The sequence below is a fragment of the Periplaneta americana genome, chromosome 8, assembly GCF_040183065.1.
Source record: "Periplaneta americana isolate PAMFEO1 chromosome 8, P.americana_PAMFEO1_priV1, whole genome shotgun sequence".
In the NCBI taxonomy this organism is placed as follows: Eukaryota; Metazoa; Arthropoda; class Insecta; order Blattodea; family Blattidae; genus Periplaneta; species Periplaneta americana.
The window spans coordinates 130233551-130256112 of NC_091124.1; the positions used below are offsets into that span (position 1 = coordinate 130233551).

Consider the following 22562-nt stretch of genomic DNA (forward strand, 5'->3'; position numbering starts at 1 on the left):
TTCGTGTTATTTAAAACTGATAGTAATACCTTCCATTACGATTATGTTGTTTTGTTCAGTGGAAATGAAAAAAAAAATGGAATGTACAGTTAATTAAAATTGAGTGTGGAAGTTGCGGAAAATATTTCATTCATATCAAAAGTTTGTTTCTATAAGATTCTTTACAATATAATCCTACTGGTACTATTGTTCCAGTTAGGCTACTTTGTATAATGTTTATTGCACTATTAAACCTAATTTATTGAGTAATTGTGTACATTGCCTAAATATAATGTTTAAACCATCCTACATGCCCTTATCTCGGTGCTTACATGATTGAAGCATATCAAAATGTGCCACAGTAATATGCATCAACAATTTAAGCACCCTATCTTGGCGCTTAACTGATTGACACATAACTATAATGCGATCATTTCTATTTCAGCTAAGTGTAGTATTGAAATATTGTCCCTAACAGTGTGCGTAACTTATTTTTAAGCATATTATAGTCTGCATACATCGCTGACATTATTAAATGTGAGCAGCTCACTTTCAAAACATTTCTTCTCCACCTGATAACGAAAATGAGCTTCCTGTGTCCATGAATTCAACTAAAACTCTACATACAACTTTCAGGATTGGCTTCAGAACGTCCTTTAAACCACTAAAATCTTGCATTAAAAGTGGCTATTGGAATCAAAGAGTCTCATGTTCCCATTTGATTCCAAATGCACCCAACCTCTTTGGTTTCATAATGTCTCTTGCCTAGCTGGTAATTTCAAACCTAAATCATTTTCCGTGATTTCCCACAAAGTTATGAGAATAGTCAAGGGTCTTTTTGAAAATAAGCTCCTCATGTGTGGTTATCAAGTTTGCAAGAATTAAATATACGGTATGTCTCTAGAATTTAAACTGTTTCAAAATCATCTAATGCATTTTTGCAACTAACAGAATGTCGCACAGCCTGCTGATGCATAACACTGTCCAATTGGGTAGTTTTTAATTACCAGTACCTTGTTTTTTACAGAAAACTTAAGTCTCCATTTTTGTTCCACCCAGGGTTACAATAATTTTGCACCACCATGGTGACTCAATGCTAGAATGCTGGGCTTATAAACCAGGGGACCTGGGTTTAAATCCCACCCTACCCTGAATTTATAACTTGTGTTGGACAAGCCAGTGGGGTAATATCTTAATTTTATATTAATGGATAAAATATAGTCCTATACTATTTTAGAGGGAAAAATTTAAATACAAAAAGAATAAAACATGTACAATTACCAAGATAATTGAGTCTGAAGACGAACTGATTACGAAAAGGATCAAAATTAGAGTAAAAACAACAATCATACCAACTACCTGGACAGCAAGAAATAGATATCCAAAAATAAATTCTTCTACTGAGGAGGATTTCCATAAAATTTTAGAGATTCTGATATGGTTTATCTCTGACTGAATCACCAAGGGAAGCAATAAAAGCAATTACGATGATGATGATGATGATGATGATGATGATGATGATGAAGATATAAGTCCTAATAATAATAATAATAATAATAATAATAATAATAATAATAATAATAGGGAGCTGATGGAGTGGAGCACATTTTAATGCGTCATATAAATTCGTTAATAGGCCTAATTTTTAGTTTTGTTTTGGTTTAAATAATTTTGTCTTTATAAAGAAATCTAGATCTAAAGATAGTGTTGAAATCTTTTTTTGTATTAAACAGATCTCGTAGGGAAAATCAACGCCTAAATATCCTATTCTTTCCTTCACATCATTTATGACTGAATGGTTAAACCTTGAAAAGAGACAAGTTGTCCTTCCGATAATGAATCTTTTTTTTTTTTCAAAATTATACACTTGCTTTTACTAGAATTAATCTGAAGCATAATACACAGAAGATGGCTTCCTGAAAGTGCATTATTAAGGCAGATGCATTATTTTCGTTAGAAGATAATGTCAAATCATCCGCAAATTCAATATCAGTAACGTTGGAAATTCCTTGCTTAAACTATAACCATAATTTTTGCATATATTGTGATGCCATATTTTGTAAACTTAAATCCAATGCGACATTGAATAGTACAGGGGGAGGGGTACCTTGAAGCGTCTCATGTTTAAAACAAATTGGTATGTTTTTTTTTATTTCCAACCTAAATAATGTATTATGTTAATAAAACTTAATGAATATTTGAATATTTAAGTGTCCATTTAATTTGCTCATGTTCTACAGAATCGAATGCCTTAGAAATGTCTAGGAAAAGTATAGAGCAGTCTTTTTTATTCCTCTTTGCATTCTGAAGACAACCATTTACAATACGAGTTCCTGGTGTAGGCATGAAATCTGTTTAAAAAATCCTCCTTATTACAGAAAATATACAGATAGGTCACTATTCCTTAATGTTATTCACATCTTCATCTTTATGAATAAGTATTATGCATGCCTGTTCTAATTCCTCTGAGATGTAGAAAAATCTGAAGATTGCATTAGCTAATATAAAGTAAGACATTTTGTTTGAAGATGTCGCAAAAATCGTTCCATACCTTTATCTGGATCAGAGGTTGAATCAGCTTTAACACTGAAAAGAGCTTCATGAACTGTTTGTTCCGTAATTGTGATGTCTTCTGGCAAGTCTAATCTTGGTTTTCAACATCTTGAAGAGTTGAGCAGTTATTTTCAACATCAAAGACCTGGTCGAAATGTTCTGTTATGTGAGGCTTATGTATTGGAATTTCACAAGATGGCTCTTTGTTTAATTTGGTTATTATTTTTCGTGCAATCTTACGTCTGTAATTCTGGTTTGTAATCATTAATGATTCTTAACTGTGAATGTGCTTTCCCTTTACGTATATAATCTCTTACAGTAGACTTATAAAGTTTGTTACATACGGGACATCCACTGGTCATTTGAGAGTCACTACCTACTGGTACTTGTCTTTATTTTGCCACACATTTCAATAGTAAATTATTATATCAAATACAGTTTCCAGCGAATTTATTTCTTTGCATAAAACCATGAGTCTAGTATTAACAATTTTCTAGTAACTATATTAAATTATGTAAATTTGTATTATGAGAATTTATTGTTGTTGTTATGAATGTTGTTTTTTAATTGGTTATTTTACGACGCTTTATCAACTGCTATGGTTATAGCATCTGAGTGAGATGATTATGATAATGCCAGCGAAATGAGTCCAGGATCCAGTGTCGAAAGTTACCCAGCATTTGATCTTAATGGGCTGAGAGAAAACCCCGGAAAAAACATCAATCAGGCAACTTTTCTCAATCGGATTTTAACTCAGGTCCGCTCATTTCAGGCATGCTAACCATTACTGCACAACAGTGAACATGAATGCTGTTTAAATAAATAAATAACATTATGTTAACCCTCTATGACTGAATAAATTCTTTCTTAGTTTGATCAAATTTCACTGCTAAATATATGTTTATAATGTTAACAATATTTGTATTGATTTGAAAGAGGCAGTGGTATAAGATTGTGAAATTAAGTATTGCTAGCTCCATTTTAATATAAAGTTTCTACATAACCATCAAGCTCTTTCCGTTAAGTTATAGCTAGATCTACATATATTAAAGAGACCTGCTCATTTGCTTTCAAATAGTGTCCGCCCAGGAAGTTCGTTCTTTGACCACTGACCGCTAGTGTACTAGTAAATTGTCTGCTTGCCTATGTATCAACTTCACGCTGCTCACTCTTTGTTGTTAGAAATAAGTTGTGTGTTTGCAATGGTGAACTGCTGTGTTCCTTTGTGTCCTAGTAAAAAAGGAAAAGACAAGAATATTTCTTTTCACGAATTTCTGTGTGATTCAGAACTAAGACAGAAATTAAAGTTATTTCGAGACAAGGTAAGTTCACAATATTATAATTCAGTAGAATTCTAAACCTATCCGAAAGGAGTGCTGTTCTACTAATGCATTTTATGTATCGATTGGCGGTGTTTATTAATTTCATTAAATTGAAATAAACCAGATTAGTAATGAAAAGTATTGTTTGATTATAGGAGAGGAAGAAAAGCCTTGACAGCCGTCAGATCATTCGGTAGTCTGTAGCTTACACTTTCTAAGTGAAGATTATAGATGTGATATAAAGAAAAGAGTACTTAAAACCACCATTCCTTCTTTGTTTCCATATTATCCGAAATATTTACAAGGGACGCATACAACACCGAGAAGAGTTCTGAAAAGACAGAAATTTCAGACAAGTTCTAGCTCAGGGAAAAACCTAATAGCAATGTAGAAGAATACATCGATGTAAATGATAGTATTGAAGGTGTTTACGTAGTATCTAAAACTGATATTACTGTACAAACTGATGTTAATTGTAGGCTTCTTAAAAAAAAAAAACAAATTCTGAACCTAAAACGTAGAAACAGGAGGCTAAAATGTAAAGTGGGGCAACTGAGGGCTGCAATAAAAACATTGAAAAATGAATATAATGCTGCTAATGATATTGAATCTAGGAATATAGCACAACTTGAAACTGAAGTAGAAAAGGGCAATACACATGCTTTATATTTGAAAGAGCAGGTTTGTGCATTTGGAAAAATTCAACATCTCTGGAGCGAACTGAACATTTGATATTGCGTTTTATGGCAGAGCAGATCTACAAGCGCGTACGAATTTGTTTGTAGTGTGCCATTACTTACATTGCCAAGCAGATCGACCTTAAAGCGGTACTCTGGATTCATGGTTGCTCAAAGGTTAGGTGAACAGAGAGCCATAGTAGGGGACAAGGGGGATTTGGTTCCATCATTATTGACGACATGTCAATTAGGCCAGAAGTGTACCTGAGAAATCAAGATACTGTAATCGGAACTGTGGAAATGGATGGGTTGGGGAAAGCTAATGAAAAACAAAATTACTTAGCGACTAGACTCACCTGGTTTGTATTTCAGGGTTTGGCATCCCATTTTGTAATACCAGTCCAGTACTTTTTCACAGATAATATTTACACTCTCGGGAAAAAGAGTATAAGTAAAAAAATTGCCAAAATGAGATAAGTCAATATTATGTTACACCATGACATTTTCTCCAGATTTGTATAAACAATGTAAGTAAAATAATGTAATAATTCAATGTAAAACACAATGGTTGTTTTAGTATAAATAAAAGGAGAAAAATCCTGCTTGGGAAAAATAATATAAGTCAACTTATATTATTATGGCCATATTAGATCTTCCTTGGCTCTAATAGCATAAGTCATTTGTTGTTATATTCTTTGTAGCTTACTCAGTTTGATTGATTCTAAACCTACTGCTATATCTAGAAGAGAACACAGGATCCATAAAAATAAAAATTTCGTTTATTAACATACATATTTCACTTGAGCATCAATGGTTAGAGAATTCCTGTATTACAGGCTGCGTCATGAAAACTGTCGATGAGACAAATAAGTTCATTACTCTTGCACTTATAGACAGAAACATAGGTGTTTCAGGCCAAGTATGCGATACCAATTGAGGCCTTGATTCTCCATCTAACAAGCATAGTGAGAAGAAAATAAAAGAAGTTCAGGATCATATTCACTCTTTCTATTATACAAGTCTCATTACACTCGTCGAAATATCACAAGGAAATATTAACCACCACATCTCAATCTGCAGAAAATGTACAAACTATAATACCAGGAACATCCAGTTTCAAGACCTATTTATGAAAGGGAGTTTCATAAACTTAATATTTCATTCAAAGAACCAAAATTCAAGAGGAGATCAATATTCACCATACTGAAGCAGATAATGCATATCTTATAAAAGACAAAGATCAAAAGTTGGCGAAGACAGACAGTGCATTACAGTGCTATATCTTTGACTTGCAACAGTGTCTACCACCCCCCCCCCCCCCGTCTCAATTCATCTGTTGCATTTTACAAGAGATAACTATGGAGATTCAATCTGACTATGTATGAAACAGGAAACAGAGATGTAAAATGTTTCATGTGGCATGAAGCTGAAGGTGGACGAGGAAGCAATCAAACTGGGACTTTTGTCTACAAAGAAATTACTTCACTGCCATCAGAAGTAGAATAGTTCTCTACTTGACGCATGTGGAGGACAAAATAAAAATTCGCATGCATCAGCTATGCTTCTTGTAGCAATGAAAGAAAATCCTAATCTTAAATTTACTGACCATAAATGGGGCATTCAGAGCACAAGGGAATCAAGTCACAAAAATAAACTTCTCAGAAAATTAGACTTAAAGTCTTTATGTATAGTTAATAACCCATTATAGATTAGTGTGATTTTAAACATTTGCACACTAGTGGTAATGCCTTTCTTTGGCATGATATCCGCTCCGCTAAGAAATATTTTGTTCGAAACTTCTCTAAATGAGAAAGAACCATTCAGGACCATCTGTGTTTTGCGAAAAGGTCAGACAGAAGTTGATTTAGTACTCAGAAGACTGTATCAGAGTACCTTACCTGTGACAAAAGAGAAAAAAATCTTTGGATCTTCTGACATTGATAAATCTAGTGTTCCATGAATTCTATGACATTAAAGATCATGGGGGCCCGAGATGTATTGTGATGATGATGATGATGATGATGATGATGATGATGATTTTTCTGATGTTTAATTAAATTAATATTCCAGCCAGGTGATGACATTTCGAATCTCTTTAATTTTTTCAAATTGTTTTATGCCCAGTGATTGTAAATAGCATTACGGGACCACTGAGTGATAGGTACTGAAGATTGTTCTCGGAGGCCCCAGTTTATAGACTTTGTTTAATAATGAGAAATTTTATTTCCATTGTTTTAGTGCAAAAATGTCATGGGCTGGAAAGAAAGTTGTTAACTACTTCACTGTTACTAGTAACAAGAATATTAAAATGCTGCATAAGTGAGTACTTCTCACTGGTCAGTTCAGGGTAAGTCACTGTGAGATTGTGGTCCAGACAGTATAAGTCAGCTTTTCTTTATTTCCATATAATTCAAGAAACGCTTTTCTAGTTTAATTCAAAGTATTCATTTCCATGCAATAAATATGTAAAAACCAATTTTCTAGTATGTAACATTAGCAAACAATAAGATTATGAACCATTAAATTGATTGTACTGAAAAGTTGTATATTTTGACTTATACTCCTTTTCCTGAGCAGTCTAGATATAACAGGAAGTGAACTGAAGGAATTTACTTTGAAAGTGATAGAACAAGTTGTAGATGCCAGGTTTAAAGTACCGATAATCATTCAACCAATGTAAAAATGTTTAGCCTGCTTTGCGAAGGGAAACCTATGCCACAAATCACCCATCCCTGTGATCCTGAAAGACCACCATTTTTATCCTATGACTACTGTCACATTATCAAAAATGTGAGAAATATATTTCTTGATGCTAAACAATCGCTTATGAAAAAAAGAGAAGGAAATCAGCTCTAAGTATCTCAGAGTGATTTACGACATTCAGAAAGACGACATATGGAAAACAGTTCGCTTCCTTACAGAAAAGTATATATCTCCAAGCAATTTTGAAAAGATGAATGTCAAAAGGGCGGTTCAGATATTTTCTCATGAAGTGGTGGCAGCTCTCTGCACTTTCGAAGAATATGGAAAGAAATTTGGTGTAGCTGGATTTGAAAATTGTGAGGGAACTATTGAGTTCCTCGAATATATGAGGAAATGGTTCCATAATATCAAGAATACGACCTATCACATTCATTCCCGTGATGAGAATTCCATGCATTTCTTTGAAACTGAGGATTCGAGGCTCCATTGGTTGGAACGTGAGTTCATTGAATATTTAAATTCTTGAAGAAATCGTGCATTTATCCCAGAAGGCATTTTATTAGTAATGAGACTTATGAGGCTCTTGTTTTAACTTCTATCTCCACTGCTAAGTGCATTACTTATCTATTGCAATCTGGATATCATTTCGTTCTTACCAGAAAATTTTCTAGTGACCAAATAAAAATTTTGTTCAGCTCCATTAGAAGATTAGGTGGAAGTAATGACCAGACGAATGCTATAGTGATTAGGCAGGCAATCCGTAAGATTCTTGTTACTGGAATTATTTCAGCATCTTCTAATGCAAACGTCACTGGTACTGTAGGAGCAGATCTAATTATGACACAGACACCACCCGAAAAAAGAGTTATTGCATATGATAAGCATGAAAATGATAATGATGATCTGCAAAGGTTGCTGGAGCCCTACCTGAAAAGAATAGAGAATACAGATGCTGGCTCCTTGGAAACGACATTACAATCTGCTACTCTCAATTATTTCCAGCTACTTGTATCGAAAAATAAAAGACAATATAACATGTTCAGAATGCCAAGTCATGTTCGAATCTGCTCGAGAAAACATCCCTGCATTGGCACTTTTAAAAAATGTTATCAGAGGAGGGTACTCTTATTCTACAATGGATTTTGTTAGTATCATTGTTGTGATAGATGCTGCTGTCCGAGTAGGAGTGCCTCTTGTGTACTGAAAGCCCAGACCTCTGCTTGTCTTGAAGAAAGCACTTGAAAAGAGTTTGTGTCAAAATCCAAAAATGCTGTGTAGTAAAAGAGACTATGATCATGTACAGAAATTGTACAACCTGTTACTAAATAAGTTTCTTAGACCTTACATCAGTAACTATTGCAGAAAATCCACAGAAACTCTCAAAACTAAGAAAAGTGGTTTAAAGACAAAACCACTTTCGAGGAAAGTTCACAAAGTGTAAATTGTTGCACCAGATGTGTATAACTTCATGATGGAGTGATACAAATTGCAGACTCAACATAGTTACCAGTAAGCATTAACTCTGTAAATCTAAATCAGTAGTCTCCAACCATCTTCAATTCAGATACTCGGCAATCTGTAAATTATTTACCTTAAGTACTATATTTATACTTTATTGAACTTAGAAATATATGATGAAAGAGTAATGGAACAGAGAAAAATTCTCTCCGGCGCCGGGATTTGAACCCGGGTTTTCAACTCTACGTGCTGATGCTTTATCCATTAAGCCACACCGGATACCACCCCGGCGTCGGACAGAATCGTCTCAGATTAAGCTCCAACTCTTGGGTTCCCTCTAGTGGCCGCCCTCTGCACTACGTCATAGATGTCTATGAACGTAGGACCAAAGTCCACACATGTGCTGAGATGCACTCGTTATGAGTGACTAGTTGGCCGGGATCCGACGGAATAAGCGCAGTCTTAAATCACGAAGTGATTTACGCATATCATATATATTATTTTATGGAAATATCATATGTACTTCGGTACATCAAAATAATATTAGAAATATATGTTTAATTTGCAGTATCTGCCTCGATAGCAGACGGTTGGGACCTGCCAGCCTGAAGTGTAATAATTTTATTTTAATTTACATTATTATAACTATATTAGGATTTGAGGGAGGTGGGATATGATGGTAGAGACTGGATTAATCTTACTCAGGATAGGGATCAATGGCGGGCTTAAGTGAGGGCAGCAATGAACCTCCGGGTTCCTTAAAAGCCAAGTAAGTAAGTATATTAGTTTTCATCAATTAGCCACATTATTTTTTTTTTTTTTGGTGTACAATAGAGCAATATGTTCCTTTGAGAAATCCGTAATGTATTTAAAATTGTGTATACTATCGATTCTCAGTATCATTTCCAAAGCAATTGCTTGCATTAGAAGAATCAGCAAGATCTGTACACTAGTGCTCATAGCAGCGAAAACTGGGACTCCAATGCTGACACATTGATTCATTGTTTGACGAGCAAATGAACAGGAAACTTTAATATTTGTAGGTCTAGATTATAGTTAACGAATATTTCTCACTTTTCACCATAAATATGTTATATTATAATTGACAATTGAATAACAGCAATGGTAGAAAATTTAAACCGAATCAACATTTCTCCATTGATGTCATTCTTATATTTATAATTCCATGGATACTGTAAGATACATTTGGAAAACGAAATAGGTCATGTAATTTCATAAAGAAACATTATATATCAAATGGTTGTTTATATTAATAACTGTCTCCAAAGTGACTCATGAGTCATGTATAATGACTTTATACTTTCGAAACTTACTCCAGTTAATGTCGATAGTATTGAATGTGTCATTAATAATAAATTGTTAATTTAATTATTAATAATACTGGTAGTTGATATATAAATGCAGATGAACAAGGGAGAGTAGCTAAACCGGAGAATATTCTGCAGAAATTTGCATACAAACTAAATTATATTGCTAAAAATATAATAAAAAAATGTGGAATTTACTGGGAAACAACAGACAATAGATTCAAGTAACCGAAACCCCTCACATATATAAGTACAATCACTGAAATTCGCAATAAATGAAGTTAACTATTATACAGAATGGTCCACATACAAGAGTTACAATTCAGTATTTCTTCAATGTATAAATAAAACTAAATGCTGATTTTTTCCCTTTGTAACAGGAAGGGAACTTCCAGGAAGTGGCACTGACGAAGTTTCGAAAAACCGGCATTTAATTTATTGATCCAAGAGATACTGGCTTGTACTGTATGTGCAATATGTGAAAAAAGAGACAAACTGCTGAAAACACATTAACAAAATCAAATTATTTTAACTCTCTTTTTTTTACCACTGTATATTCTTTTAAACAAAATTGAGTTTCCTTGCTACATATTATCTTCCGCATTGGTCAGATCTGAAATTTAGGAAAAGTGTAGATTGGAATTTTTCAATTGCTGATGAAACAAGTATGAGGGAAATGTCATTACATCTGCTGGAGCTGGTACAAGTTGCTCCATTTGGCTGATCTACTTAACCTTAAAAGTGTAACATACTTCATCAACAAAGAACACAATTAAGTCACTATTGCTCTCTCTACCTCTTAAACAAACTTCAACTGTAAGTTGTTGCCATTTGTATCAGTATGTATTCGCCTCAATTAAGAAATATAAATATGCTGTTATGTTACTGCCTTTCTTATGCATATGGTGAAAGCAGAATCAATACCAACAGTGATGAAAAAAAAATCTTATAGCCTATAGGGTGTCCCACAATTCAACCAAAATATAAGAAGATTGTGGAGGGGACTCAGGCAAACATTTTGAGATCAGGAACTTGTGGTCTATGTGACCTAATTACTGAGCTGTGATGTATTTTTGACACAAGCTATTTTTAACAATAAGTCATTAATAAAGGAATGTGTATGTATGATTTCTCTTCATAAGTTTCATTTCTTCTTGTGTAATCGGAAAAATGTAGTAATATTACTTAGATCTACTGAAGAGTATTTTGAAAATTATGGCCTTTTTTGTTTCGGTAAATTTGGTTTTCTGCAGCAGTACATACGTCACTGGTAACAGTTCGAATTTTTAAGCTATAGCATGGCCTACTGATTCCTTGCAACTGTGGCCAGATGAAAGGTGAAATGAAGTCATTGTGTTCTCTATTGTCTACTGTGTTTTCTGGTTGCTATGAATAGTAAATAATTAAAAACTTAAAGAGACGGATCGATTGCAAAAACAATACTCCTCTAAGTATGGCTGTCATGATGCAAACACGATGTTTAATACTAGACACTCTCTAAAGCCGATTTTAGCAGTCAATATTTAAACACCACTGAGGACACTGTTTAATCTCAATGTCATACAAGACACAAGCTTATCAGTGTAATTTCAATGGAGCATGTTACTTATATTGATTTGTTGAGACTATTGTTGCCAGATTTGTTTTAGGAAAAAAAAAAAGAAAAAAGAAGACTGTACAGTAACAAAAAATAAAAAAAAGATGTATGTCAAACTTCCCGGGATTTAGTAGCAAAAAATATAAAATTATTAGTTTATTGTTTAAAGGTAACCTGTAACTGTGTAACGTCATTACATTCTTAACAAGCCACAAGGTCTAGTTTCTTATAACAATTTCTTAGGTCTGGTTTCTTATAACAATTTCTTTAACTATTTGCAAGCACACATAAAAATCTCTGCATATATTACGTCTAATAGACTCCATGTTCAAAATAATTAATTATATTGCGAAGAAAATTCTGACAATCAGAGTGGCAGTGATCTTATTTGCGACAAATGATCATCTGTTTTCACCACATCAAATGGAAATTTAGTCAGTAGCAGCTTGCCCTTAACACGTTTCATGCCACTGCGTGAGATTTTGAACCCGTAGACCATAAGTTCCTTATCCCAAACTGTTTGTCTAAGTCCCCTCCAAAATCCCTAGAATTTTTTCGGTTGAATTGTGGGACACACTGTATAATTCTCTCAAAGGATAACTTACATGAAAATGTCACTTTTAATAGAATTACTGCTGTTTCTTTCAGAAGAGTTCTGCATTAAACAATATATTAGTAGTCATCCATATTGATTTATCAAATCATCATTTATCATGTCAATGAGCTACTTTTCCTTCAAGTGGTGTTGCAGTATACAATATTTCACATCAAATTATAAAAAGAGTAATACTAAGAAATATAAATTCATTTTAACATTAAATTTCAACAACTTTGTTTAAAGTAATGCAGCTAATACTACAAGTCGTGCCAAACAATGTTATTGCACTGGGTACTTATTTCTCATACAATGTCCAATAGACTTATGTGAAAAGACCTCTGACAATCACACATAGACTTAATGTCAAACGACTTCTAACAATCACAATCTTTCAGAACGTAACTATATTTTGTTTAAACTCGTGGTAGTAATTTTGACTAAGAAACTAATATGAAGTATATATGCAACAAAAAATTAAGGACAATACTTCCTGGTAAGTAACATTTACTTTTTCTAGTACAATAGAGGTATAACACTGTTCCGTGCTCCATGTGCAGGATATTCCGAGACATAGATACTGAAGTGACGTTCAGAAGATATCCGGGATGCCAGAAAAGTTTCGGTCCCAATATCCACCACTGTATAACCAATCTTCTTGCTTCGTATGAGGATTTGTTCCCAATGTAAACCACCTGAAATTCAGAAACTCAGTTACTCATTTCTCTTGATTTTAATTTGTATAGTACTGCAACAGAATATTTTTAACTGAAAATTCTTACATATATGAGGCATTCCATGTCAAACCAAACAACTACGAAACATGACAACTTCGTATTTGATCCAAATTTTTTTTTGCACATTCCCTACATTAAATTAAATTACCCATTTGTATTTTTTCGGGTGGACACAATTATTTAGACAATTACTGAATTTTTTTTTCATAAATTTGCGTACAACATAATATGAAAATCGTTATTCTGAAGATTCTATAAACCGTAAACATTCTCTGTTTACGTCATTTTAAAGTGCAAAAATTGCACTACTTTACTTTTTTTTTAAGGTTCAATCAAAGCATAAAATGGGCCCCTTTTAGGGGGTTATACTTTTAAAATGTGTTTTTATATAGTAGGATCTTACTTCTAAAAAAGGAAAAAAATATTAAAATATTGTCTCAAAAGTTTTACGTAGAATTGCGTTGGTATGAGAATGGTATTCGAATAAGAAATGTTATGTTTTATTTAACGATGCTCGCAACTGCAGAGGTTATATCAGCGTCGCCAGATGTGCCGGAATTTTTTCCCGCAGGAGTTCTTTTACATGCCAGTAAATCTACTGACATGAGCCTGTCGCATTTAAGGACACTTAAATGCCATCGACCTGGCCCGGGATCGAACCTGCAACCTTGGGCATAAGAGGCCAGCGCTATACCAACTTGCCAACCAGGTTGACTCGAATAAGAAGTAACTGTACAAATAATTTACTGATGGTGTGTTCAGGGCAAATCGTTTGGACTGAGTGAAACCTGTGCTAGCCGGAGTGAGAGGGAGTGATGAGGAGGCTACTTCTTAACGAAAGGCATTGTCAGTGTTGCGGTGTTACTATAAATAAACAGATAATCTAAAGTTTTAGAAGCGTGTAATGTCCATCAGCACTTCAGCAGTTGCCTTTAGGTGATACAAGACTTTCGGAGTATTGTGTGCATATGTAAAATCATGACTGACTGGGTAATACGGAGTTATATTTACTGTGTTAATTCACTTAAATTGCCTAACCATAGAGTTTTGAATAAAAAATTAAGAACCATGACCTATGAAATGCTAGAAAAACTAAAAATGGAAGGTGTGATCTAAAAGTGTTAAAATATCAAAACTTCCTAACGAACAAAGTGCTAGTGAGTTGCGTTTATCAGTTAAATTGATGATTGATGGTATTCATATTTTCCGTATCACTGCAAATTCAGATCATATTCTCACCAAGTATGAATACTGTTTGTCACAAATCATCTGCAATTCCCCATAATTTGTTATTTAAAGAGATGTATGTATTTATTTACACTGCAAGTGGGCAAGCACCTGGTGGCAGTGGTATATACAATATTAACAATACACAGTTAAAATGATAAGCTATACACAATAAAATTTACAATACATAATACAATTTACAACACATATACAATTATACACAATACAATAAGAATACACAATACAATTTAACACAATAATAATAAAACATAAAATAAAACACCTAATTTTACAACACAACCTACATAATTATGTATAGGTCCTACATAAGTTTCAATAGTCTTTCACTTTACTCTCATCTCATTCCCTGTAGTGGCACTATGACGCATTTCACTGACACTTTAGCACACATTTCACTGACACTCTGTAACACATTTCACTGACACTATAGAACACATTTCATTGACGCTATAAATTATCACTGATCGGAACTGTTCACTGCACTGTAAAACCATAACTTCACTGACTCACCTCGCTTCACTGATACAACAGTTCAAATAAGTCAAATAATTGCATTCTTATGCATACTTATAAACAGAACTACATTTAAACTAAACATTTCTAGTCTAAGGCCCTCTTACACGCTATTTTTAAATAATTTATAATTCAAACCAAGGAAGTAAACTCGTCAGGCTAGATAAATAAATGTCATCTTAAAAAATTAAATGTTGAATGTCACCTTAATTTTAATTTTCACTTTATACACAACTCTTTAAATTATTCTTGAATCTCCTTAAGGAAGGACAGCCCTCAAAGACCGCTGCAGGTAGGTCATTCCAATCATTTATAGTTCTATTTAAAAATGAGAATTTACCTACATCCGTTTTCTGTTTCCTACATTTGATTTTAAAATCATGATCGTTCCTACCATAGTACGTTGGCTTTTCTAACCGAGCCGTTATGTCTACCCATGCTTTCTGACCTAGATGTGCTCTATACAATGATGTTATTCTAGTTTTCCTACGTCTGTTTTCCAAAGTTTCCCATTTAAGTTCTTTTATCGTATCGTTCCCATCTTCTCTTTTACCTTTAACAAATTTAGCTGCCCTATACTGGATTCTTTCTAAGGAATTTATCTGATATATTCTATAGGGATCCCAACACGTAGTTCCGTATTCCATTAACGGTCGCACTAATGTTAGATATGCTATTTCCCTCGATTTGGGGCTAGCCTTTCTCAAGATTCTCATAATAAACTGAAGTGCCCTCCATGCTTTGCCTGTAACATTATCAACATGCTCTCCCCAAGAAAGTTTGGAGTTTAAATACACTCCTAGGTATTTACAACATTGTTCTTGCGGAATTACAACACCACTGAATTCGTAATTAAGACTAGTCTCCTCTCGGGTTTTACAAAATGTTATAGATTTACTTTTAGAACCATTTATTTTCATCCTATGCTTTAACTCCCAGTTGTAAATGTTATTCAAGTCTGTTTGAATAGACTCTACATCTGAATTATTTCTAATCTTTCTATAGATAATGCAGTCGTCTGCAAATAGCCTCACATTTGATGTAATATTCTGGCATAGGTCATTTACGTATATTATGAAGAGTAATGGACCCAGAACGCTGCCCTGTGGCACCCCTGAACTTATATTTCCAATTTCCGATATTTCATGACCTACTCTAACTCTCTGGGTTCTACCTTTTAAGAATTCTTGGATCCATAGCACCACTCTTTTATCTATTCCTAGCCTACTTAACTTATCTATTAATATGTCATGTGGCACCAAATCAAATGCTTTCGAAAAGTCAATCACAACTGCATCGATTCTTCTGCCTCTATCTACCTCTTCAGCTAGATCCTGAACCAGCGACGTAATTTGACTATCACATGAGAAGCCTTCCCTAAAACCATGCTGGCGGTTGTAAAACCAGTCTTTCGCATTTAGAACATGACGAATATAATCCGATATCAAATGCTCCATGACTTTACATACGACAGATGTAAGGCTAATCGGTCTGTAGTTTCCGACATCTAATTTATCTCCACCTTTATGTAATGCTTGTCCAGGAACTGAAAATTTAATACCCATTTTATGACAACTCTTTGATGAACAGTCTATAGAAGAAATTGCCTACAGATAATGGATGACAGTGGATTGTACAAATTTAGAAACCCTGATAGCACCAGTTGAGGATTTTCTTGACAAAATTATCAACGAAACTTACAAATTTACTGCCTCATACATTTAGAGCTCAGCAAGAGAATTTGTTTTTGAAGGAGTGCAAAGGAAAAACCCTGAAGTCAGGAGAGTCCATAGTGATAAGCAATTTTTTTTAGAAAATTACGCTTTTGTTACCCAGGATTCTGTTCAGGGCATGCATTGGGAGAATAGGCAAGCCACGATTCATCTCTTTGTGGCTCACTATAAAGAGAACAAAGACATAGAGAATAAGAATTTTGTCACTATTTCTGAATGTTTAAAACATGACACCAATGCTTTCGACCTTTTCAAAAGAAACAGGAACTGGAAGTACTACATAAAGTAATATATTTTTTTCTGATGGCTTGAGTGCTCAGTACAAAAATAAAACCAATTTTTTGAACATATGTTTCCACGAAAATGACTTTCAAATTTGTGCCGAGTGGCACTTTTTCGCTACATCTCACAGAAAAGGACCTTATGATGGCATAAGCAGTGCCATTAAGGGACTTGCAATGAAAGTTAATCTTCAACCCGGAATATACCCCATCACAACATCAAGAACTGGGCTAAGAAGAACATTTCTACTACTGTTTTCGACTTTTTCACCGATACTGAACGCAAAGAACATAATATTTTTAGACAGGATACCAACAAGCAAAAGTAGTGACAGGCACTTTACAACTGCACTTTTTTTGTTTCAAGTATCGATATCTCAGGCCATAATAAAAAAAATCTGTACATTTAAATTTAGTTACCTAACAGATACATGATTAATTTAAAAAGCAGGTGGCGTAAAATGTAATGACTGCTTTTATTAAAAATTCTAAATTTTAACAAACGATTATAATGTTAATTAAATATAAAGTAGCATGTTGAGTTCGTGTGAAATAAGTGATGAGCGTGGAAGACTCTAAAGTGATCAATGACTCATCTATACATCCAGAACTTCGACTTTGTACACATTGTGGCACGACAACACACCACAACTAAGTGGTAGCCCTACTATTGTGAGCCAATCAATTCACGATGCATGACTTCGTAAGTTTTTTATTTCTCAGTACCTATTAGGAACGCCATTTTGATTGTATAAATATCTTTTGAGGTAGTTATGGATTTTTTTCTAGAATTCTAAAGTCAGATTCTGAAATTGAAAATAATGTGCATAATATTAAGTGTTCTGTAAAATTTGTAAATATTTAAGGATTTTTTGTTTTACGTATGAATGAAGTACATATTTTAACCTTCAAAATAAGCCGAAGATCATATTATATCTCTGACAACTAATACCAGAAATATTTAGAATTAACTACAACAATGCGCATAATATTTCAGGAAATTTAATGCTTCCTTTTTACCCACATCATCAAATGGGAGGCTAATAAAAAAACACGTGTTTCATTTTTTCATTCAGAGAATACGCAAATTTGATTTCAACGAAATCGGGCGCATAAAGGTCAAATTTTCTTTAAATTTATGCAATTTGATGTGGAATGACTCATATACATATACAGTGTGTATAAGTCATGCGAGTCTACAGCAGAATGCTGGCGAAAACAGTCACATGTGCATAATGTAGGGCAGAAGGATGCATTACTATGAATGGACATCACATTGAGCACCACCCCTTGTAGCAAGGTGAGCAAGTACTCTTAAAGTATGAGTTTTTGGACTCATGTTTATTAGACTATTTTTTTCTTGTTTTGGTGCATACTACCTCCTCTCAAAATATGGAATACTTTTTTAACACCCTGTATATCATATCATACATAATCAGTCATACTTTTTCTGATGTAATGAAACATTTATTGATGTGGGTAACACATAAATCATGGTGTACTGAACTGTAGTCACTAATATTTTCTAAAATAAATGAATGAATGAATGAATGAATAAATAAATAAATAAATAAATAAATGAATAAATAAATAAATAAAATAAAGGAGAGAGAGACATTTATGGACAAGTGTACCATTCTTGATCAAAACTTTACCGCAGTAAAGTTCGCATTTCACCTTGTTCAACCTCAGTATCTGGTGCATTAATCACGATTAAAGTTAAACGTGGTAGTTTCCTGTGGTAAAACTTAACCACCTGTTATGGAATAATTATGTGGGATTTATCAGGGTTAAGTTAAAAAAAAAATGGCAGTACGATTCGATGCTCTTGATGGAATAGAAGACGAAATGATATATCTGGATTATTTAAAGAGAGACCAACGTCAAATTGCCATTATTGTTGATAGAAGAGATCCTTTTGAAGAATATGGAGATAAAAATACGAAGAAAGATTTCGTCTGTCCAAAGAAAGTGTGCGGTGATCAGTGAATGAAATGAATGATAGGATGAAATTTCCTACTGATCGAAATAATCCCGTCCCACCTGTGAACAGAGTTTTAACAACATTAAGATAGTACGCTACAGGGACATTTAACATTGTGATTGATGACATTTCTAACATTCATCGTACCACAGCATTATTAAGGATGTGTCGAACATTATTGCGTCTTTCTGCCCACCTACGTTTCATTTCCTTTAAGGGCAGAACTACAATCTGTAATGAATGGATTGAATCAAATACTGTAAGTGGATTTCTGGGTGTTGTGGGAATGTAGACTATACTCATCAGAATTCAGTCTCTCAGAGGAGACAATGCAGAACACTACCTCAACAGAAAATCATATTTTTCTATGAACTGCCAAACCATTAGTGACCATAACTTACTAATAAGAGACATTGTAACGCGATGGCCAGGGTCTGTGCATGACAGTAACATGACCTTGCAGTTGTAGAGCACAATTTGAAAACGGCGAATTTCAAGGACACTAGGAGATAGTGGATATGCTTGTAGCCAGAGCTGAGCACCAAGAGCAGATTCTATTCTCTCACAGGGAGCCATATGACTTCTCTTCAACTCCTTTCTTCCCTGCTGAACACCGCGCAGCACTGATGCCATGACGGAAAAATATTAAGCATCCCTGGTTAGAGTTTGGAATCGCTCCCAGTGCCCAGCCCTGTTGTAAGCCATACTTACTCACTACATTACTGAATCCACGTACTCCATTCCGTCCAGTTCTGCATTGTGTAACTTTCTCCATTCCCCTGTAACTTCATCCCTCTTAGCCCCAAATATTTTCCTAAGCACCTTATTCTCAAACATCCTTAACCTATGTTCCTCTCTCAAAGTGAGAGTCCAAGTTTCACAACCATAAAGAACAACCGGTAATATAACTGTTTTATAAATTCTAACTTTCAGATGTTTTGACAGCAGACTGGATGATAAAAGTTTCTCAACCGAATAATAACAGGCATTTCACATATTTATTGTGTTTAATTTCCTTCTGAATGTCATTTATATTTGTTACTATTGCTCTCAGGTATTTAAATTTTTCCACCTCTTCAAAGGATAAATTCCAAATTTTATATTTCCATTTCCTACAATATTCTCGCCACGAGACATAATCATATACTTTTCTTTTCGGGAATTACTTACAAACCTATCTCTTTACTTGTTTCAAGTAAAATTTCTGTATTTTCTCTAATCATTTGTGGATTTTCTGCTAACATATTCACGTCATCCGCATAGACAAGCAGCTGTTGTAACCCGTTCAATTCCAAACCCTGTCTGTTACCTTGAACTTTCCTAATGGCATACTCTAGAGCAAAGTTAAAAAGTAAAGGTGATAGTGCATCTCCTTGTTTTAGCCTGCAGTGAATTGGAAATGCATCTGACAGAAACTGACCTATACAGACTCTGCTTTAAGTTTCATTGAGATACATTTTAATTAATTGCACTAGTTTCTTGGGAATACCCCAAATTCAATAAGAATATTATATAAAACTTCTCTCTTAACAGAGCCATATATCTTTTTGAAATCTATGAATAACTGATGTACTGTACCCTTATACTTCTATTTTTTTCTCCAATATCTGTCGAATACCAATAGTCGATCTATTATGCCTAAAACCACATTGATGGTCCCCTAACAATTTCATCTACATAAGGAAAAATACACTATTAAGTATATTAATAAGATACCAAGTACTGGTACTTGATTTTCGTGTTTCAGTACTTCGTCTACAATTTTTTTATTATACTGGAATTAAATAAATTATTTTCATTAAGAATCGTAATAATACTGATTGCATTATTGATCACTGTGGCAGTAGCATTCGATATAATTAAAGTTGCGCTTATGTATTGTTTGAATCTAGAGAGAAATCATGGTAGTGTAACACTGTGACTTTGTAGCAACACCATATTGCATTTCTGGTGCAGGGAAAAGTCGTATTTTTTACAATTATTTTTTCTGGACCAAAAATACAATATGACGTTGCTACAAAGTGGCAATGATTTGTTGAACATTTAATGTTAAATTAACTTGAGGTAACAATAGATGATGTAAGTGTATGTGCAGATTTATCTTTGCACGTTTCAAACAATATGTACGTGTGGACAAATATTCAAAGGTAGTTAGTTGTTTGTTGTGAATATTCTGCACAGCACTTCGTGACTCGAGTTAGCATTTGCTAGTTTTTAAACTACTCTACACATAATTATGCAATGGCATGTTGCATTGAAATTTTTCTTCATTGTATTATTTCATTTAATACTTTTGATATTACAATTACGAAATTTCTAGTTATTAACAGAGAGAACTGGTTTTTATAAAATTATGATGACACCACTGAGGACACATGCTGCAAATAAGACGACTAGGGCCTATATCCACAAAAATAACATTTAGAAGTAGAAGCAGCAGAATATGTAACTTCAGGAGAAGCAATGGCACAGATGCATTATAGGGGCCAATCTCCTTATTGGTTGAATGGTATGAATGCTACTATTGATATGCATTGTTGTTGTAATCGACATAAAATATATTGCCAACTTCTAAATTAACAGTCGGTTTTATTTTGTTGACTTTTAGCCTACTTTGCTGGGAGATATCGTTAGATATAGGCCACTCTTACACTAAACCTGGAGTAATTTAAGCTTATTAATCAAATATGATTCTACTTACTGTTTTTTTATATGCTCACCTGTATGTAATTTTTATTTTATACATATTTCATTGTTATTTTCCATCCGAAGATCATTAAGAACGATGAATATTACTTAATATCTCCTATCTTTCTTCAAATAGTGTTTATATGCCATGTTAATTTTAATTTGTTTTCATAAGTTAACAATGATGCACATTGGGAGCAACATATAAGAAATTATTTTCCTACACAATCGACGCTATATTCACGTTGTTTTGAAATGATTAATTGAAGATGGTTTGCTTATTGTTTATTACATGCACATTTGTATGTAATTTCTATTCCATGCGTTTTTTTTATATCCAAGATCATTAAGAATGGGGAATATTATTGATGCTTGTTTCCTGTATTTCTTAAATAATGTTATGTGGCATGTTAGTTTTTATTTATCGTTATTTACGTAAAAATGATGCGCCAAAAAATAAAAAATAATAATAATTTCGTACTCACTCCACATCCTATATATTCACATTTGTTTTTTAGTGATTTATTAAAGAATATAAAAGACTAATAATTTAGAAACATGTTACATAAATCATCCTTGTATCTGCTTTAGTTCATTCATCAACTTTAGTTACTGCAGGGGTTTTTTTATTAATTCGGTTTAGAGTTGTTTTTAGTGATTGATTAAATATTTTTATTTTACTTATTTCTGGTTTAACAATATTTATGGCTGGATTAGGGGCAAATTTTGAATATGATTTAAAGAAAATTATTGCTCCGTCAATCTTAATACCATTTATAGTATGTATCGAAACAATTAGAAATATAATCCTCCCTGGACCAAATTATCGTATTTTGCAGTGGTCGTCAGTACTCGCTGAAATGGGTAATAATATAATATAATTATGTTGTATGTAGGAAGTGGGGTATCGGGGCTGCAAGGTGTAGCACATGATGTAAAAAGCGGGGTATCGGGGCTGCAAGCCCCGATGATGATCCGACATGTAGCACATAATGTAAAAAGCGGGGTATCAGGGCTGCAAGCCCCGATGATGATCCGACGTGTAGCACATGATGCAAAAAGCGGGGTATTGGGGCTGCAAGCCCCGATGATGATCCGACATGTAGCACATGATGGAAAAAAAGAGGGGTGTCGGGCACTGAAAAGTGCCTTTTCGAAAGCATAGT

The 22562-nt window shown here is 33.8% G+C and overlaps 1 protein-coding gene and 1 long non-coding RNA gene across 4 annotated transcripts in view; one reads left to right on the forward strand and one right to left on the reverse strand.

Annotated features, from left to right (window-relative positions):
• Positions 1 to 22562, forward strand: part of LOC138705046 (uncharacterized) — a 132682-nt gene that overhangs the window by 46988 nt on the left and 63132 nt on the right. The gene's annotated exons all lie outside the window — the stretch shown is intronic.
• LOC138705045 (oxysterol-binding protein-related protein 2) overlaps positions 1822 to 22562 on the reverse strand; it is a 692509-nt gene continuing 671768 nt past the window's right edge. For all 3 annotated transcript variants that reach the window (XM_069833613.1, XM_069833610.1, XM_069833616.1), the window contains one exon: positions 1822 to 12907. In XM_069833613.1, the coding sequence (XP_069689714.1) occupies positions 12805 to 12907 (103 nt within the window). In that variant the 3' untranslated portion in view covers positions 1822 to 12804. The remainder of the gene's footprint in view (positions 12908 to 22562) is intronic.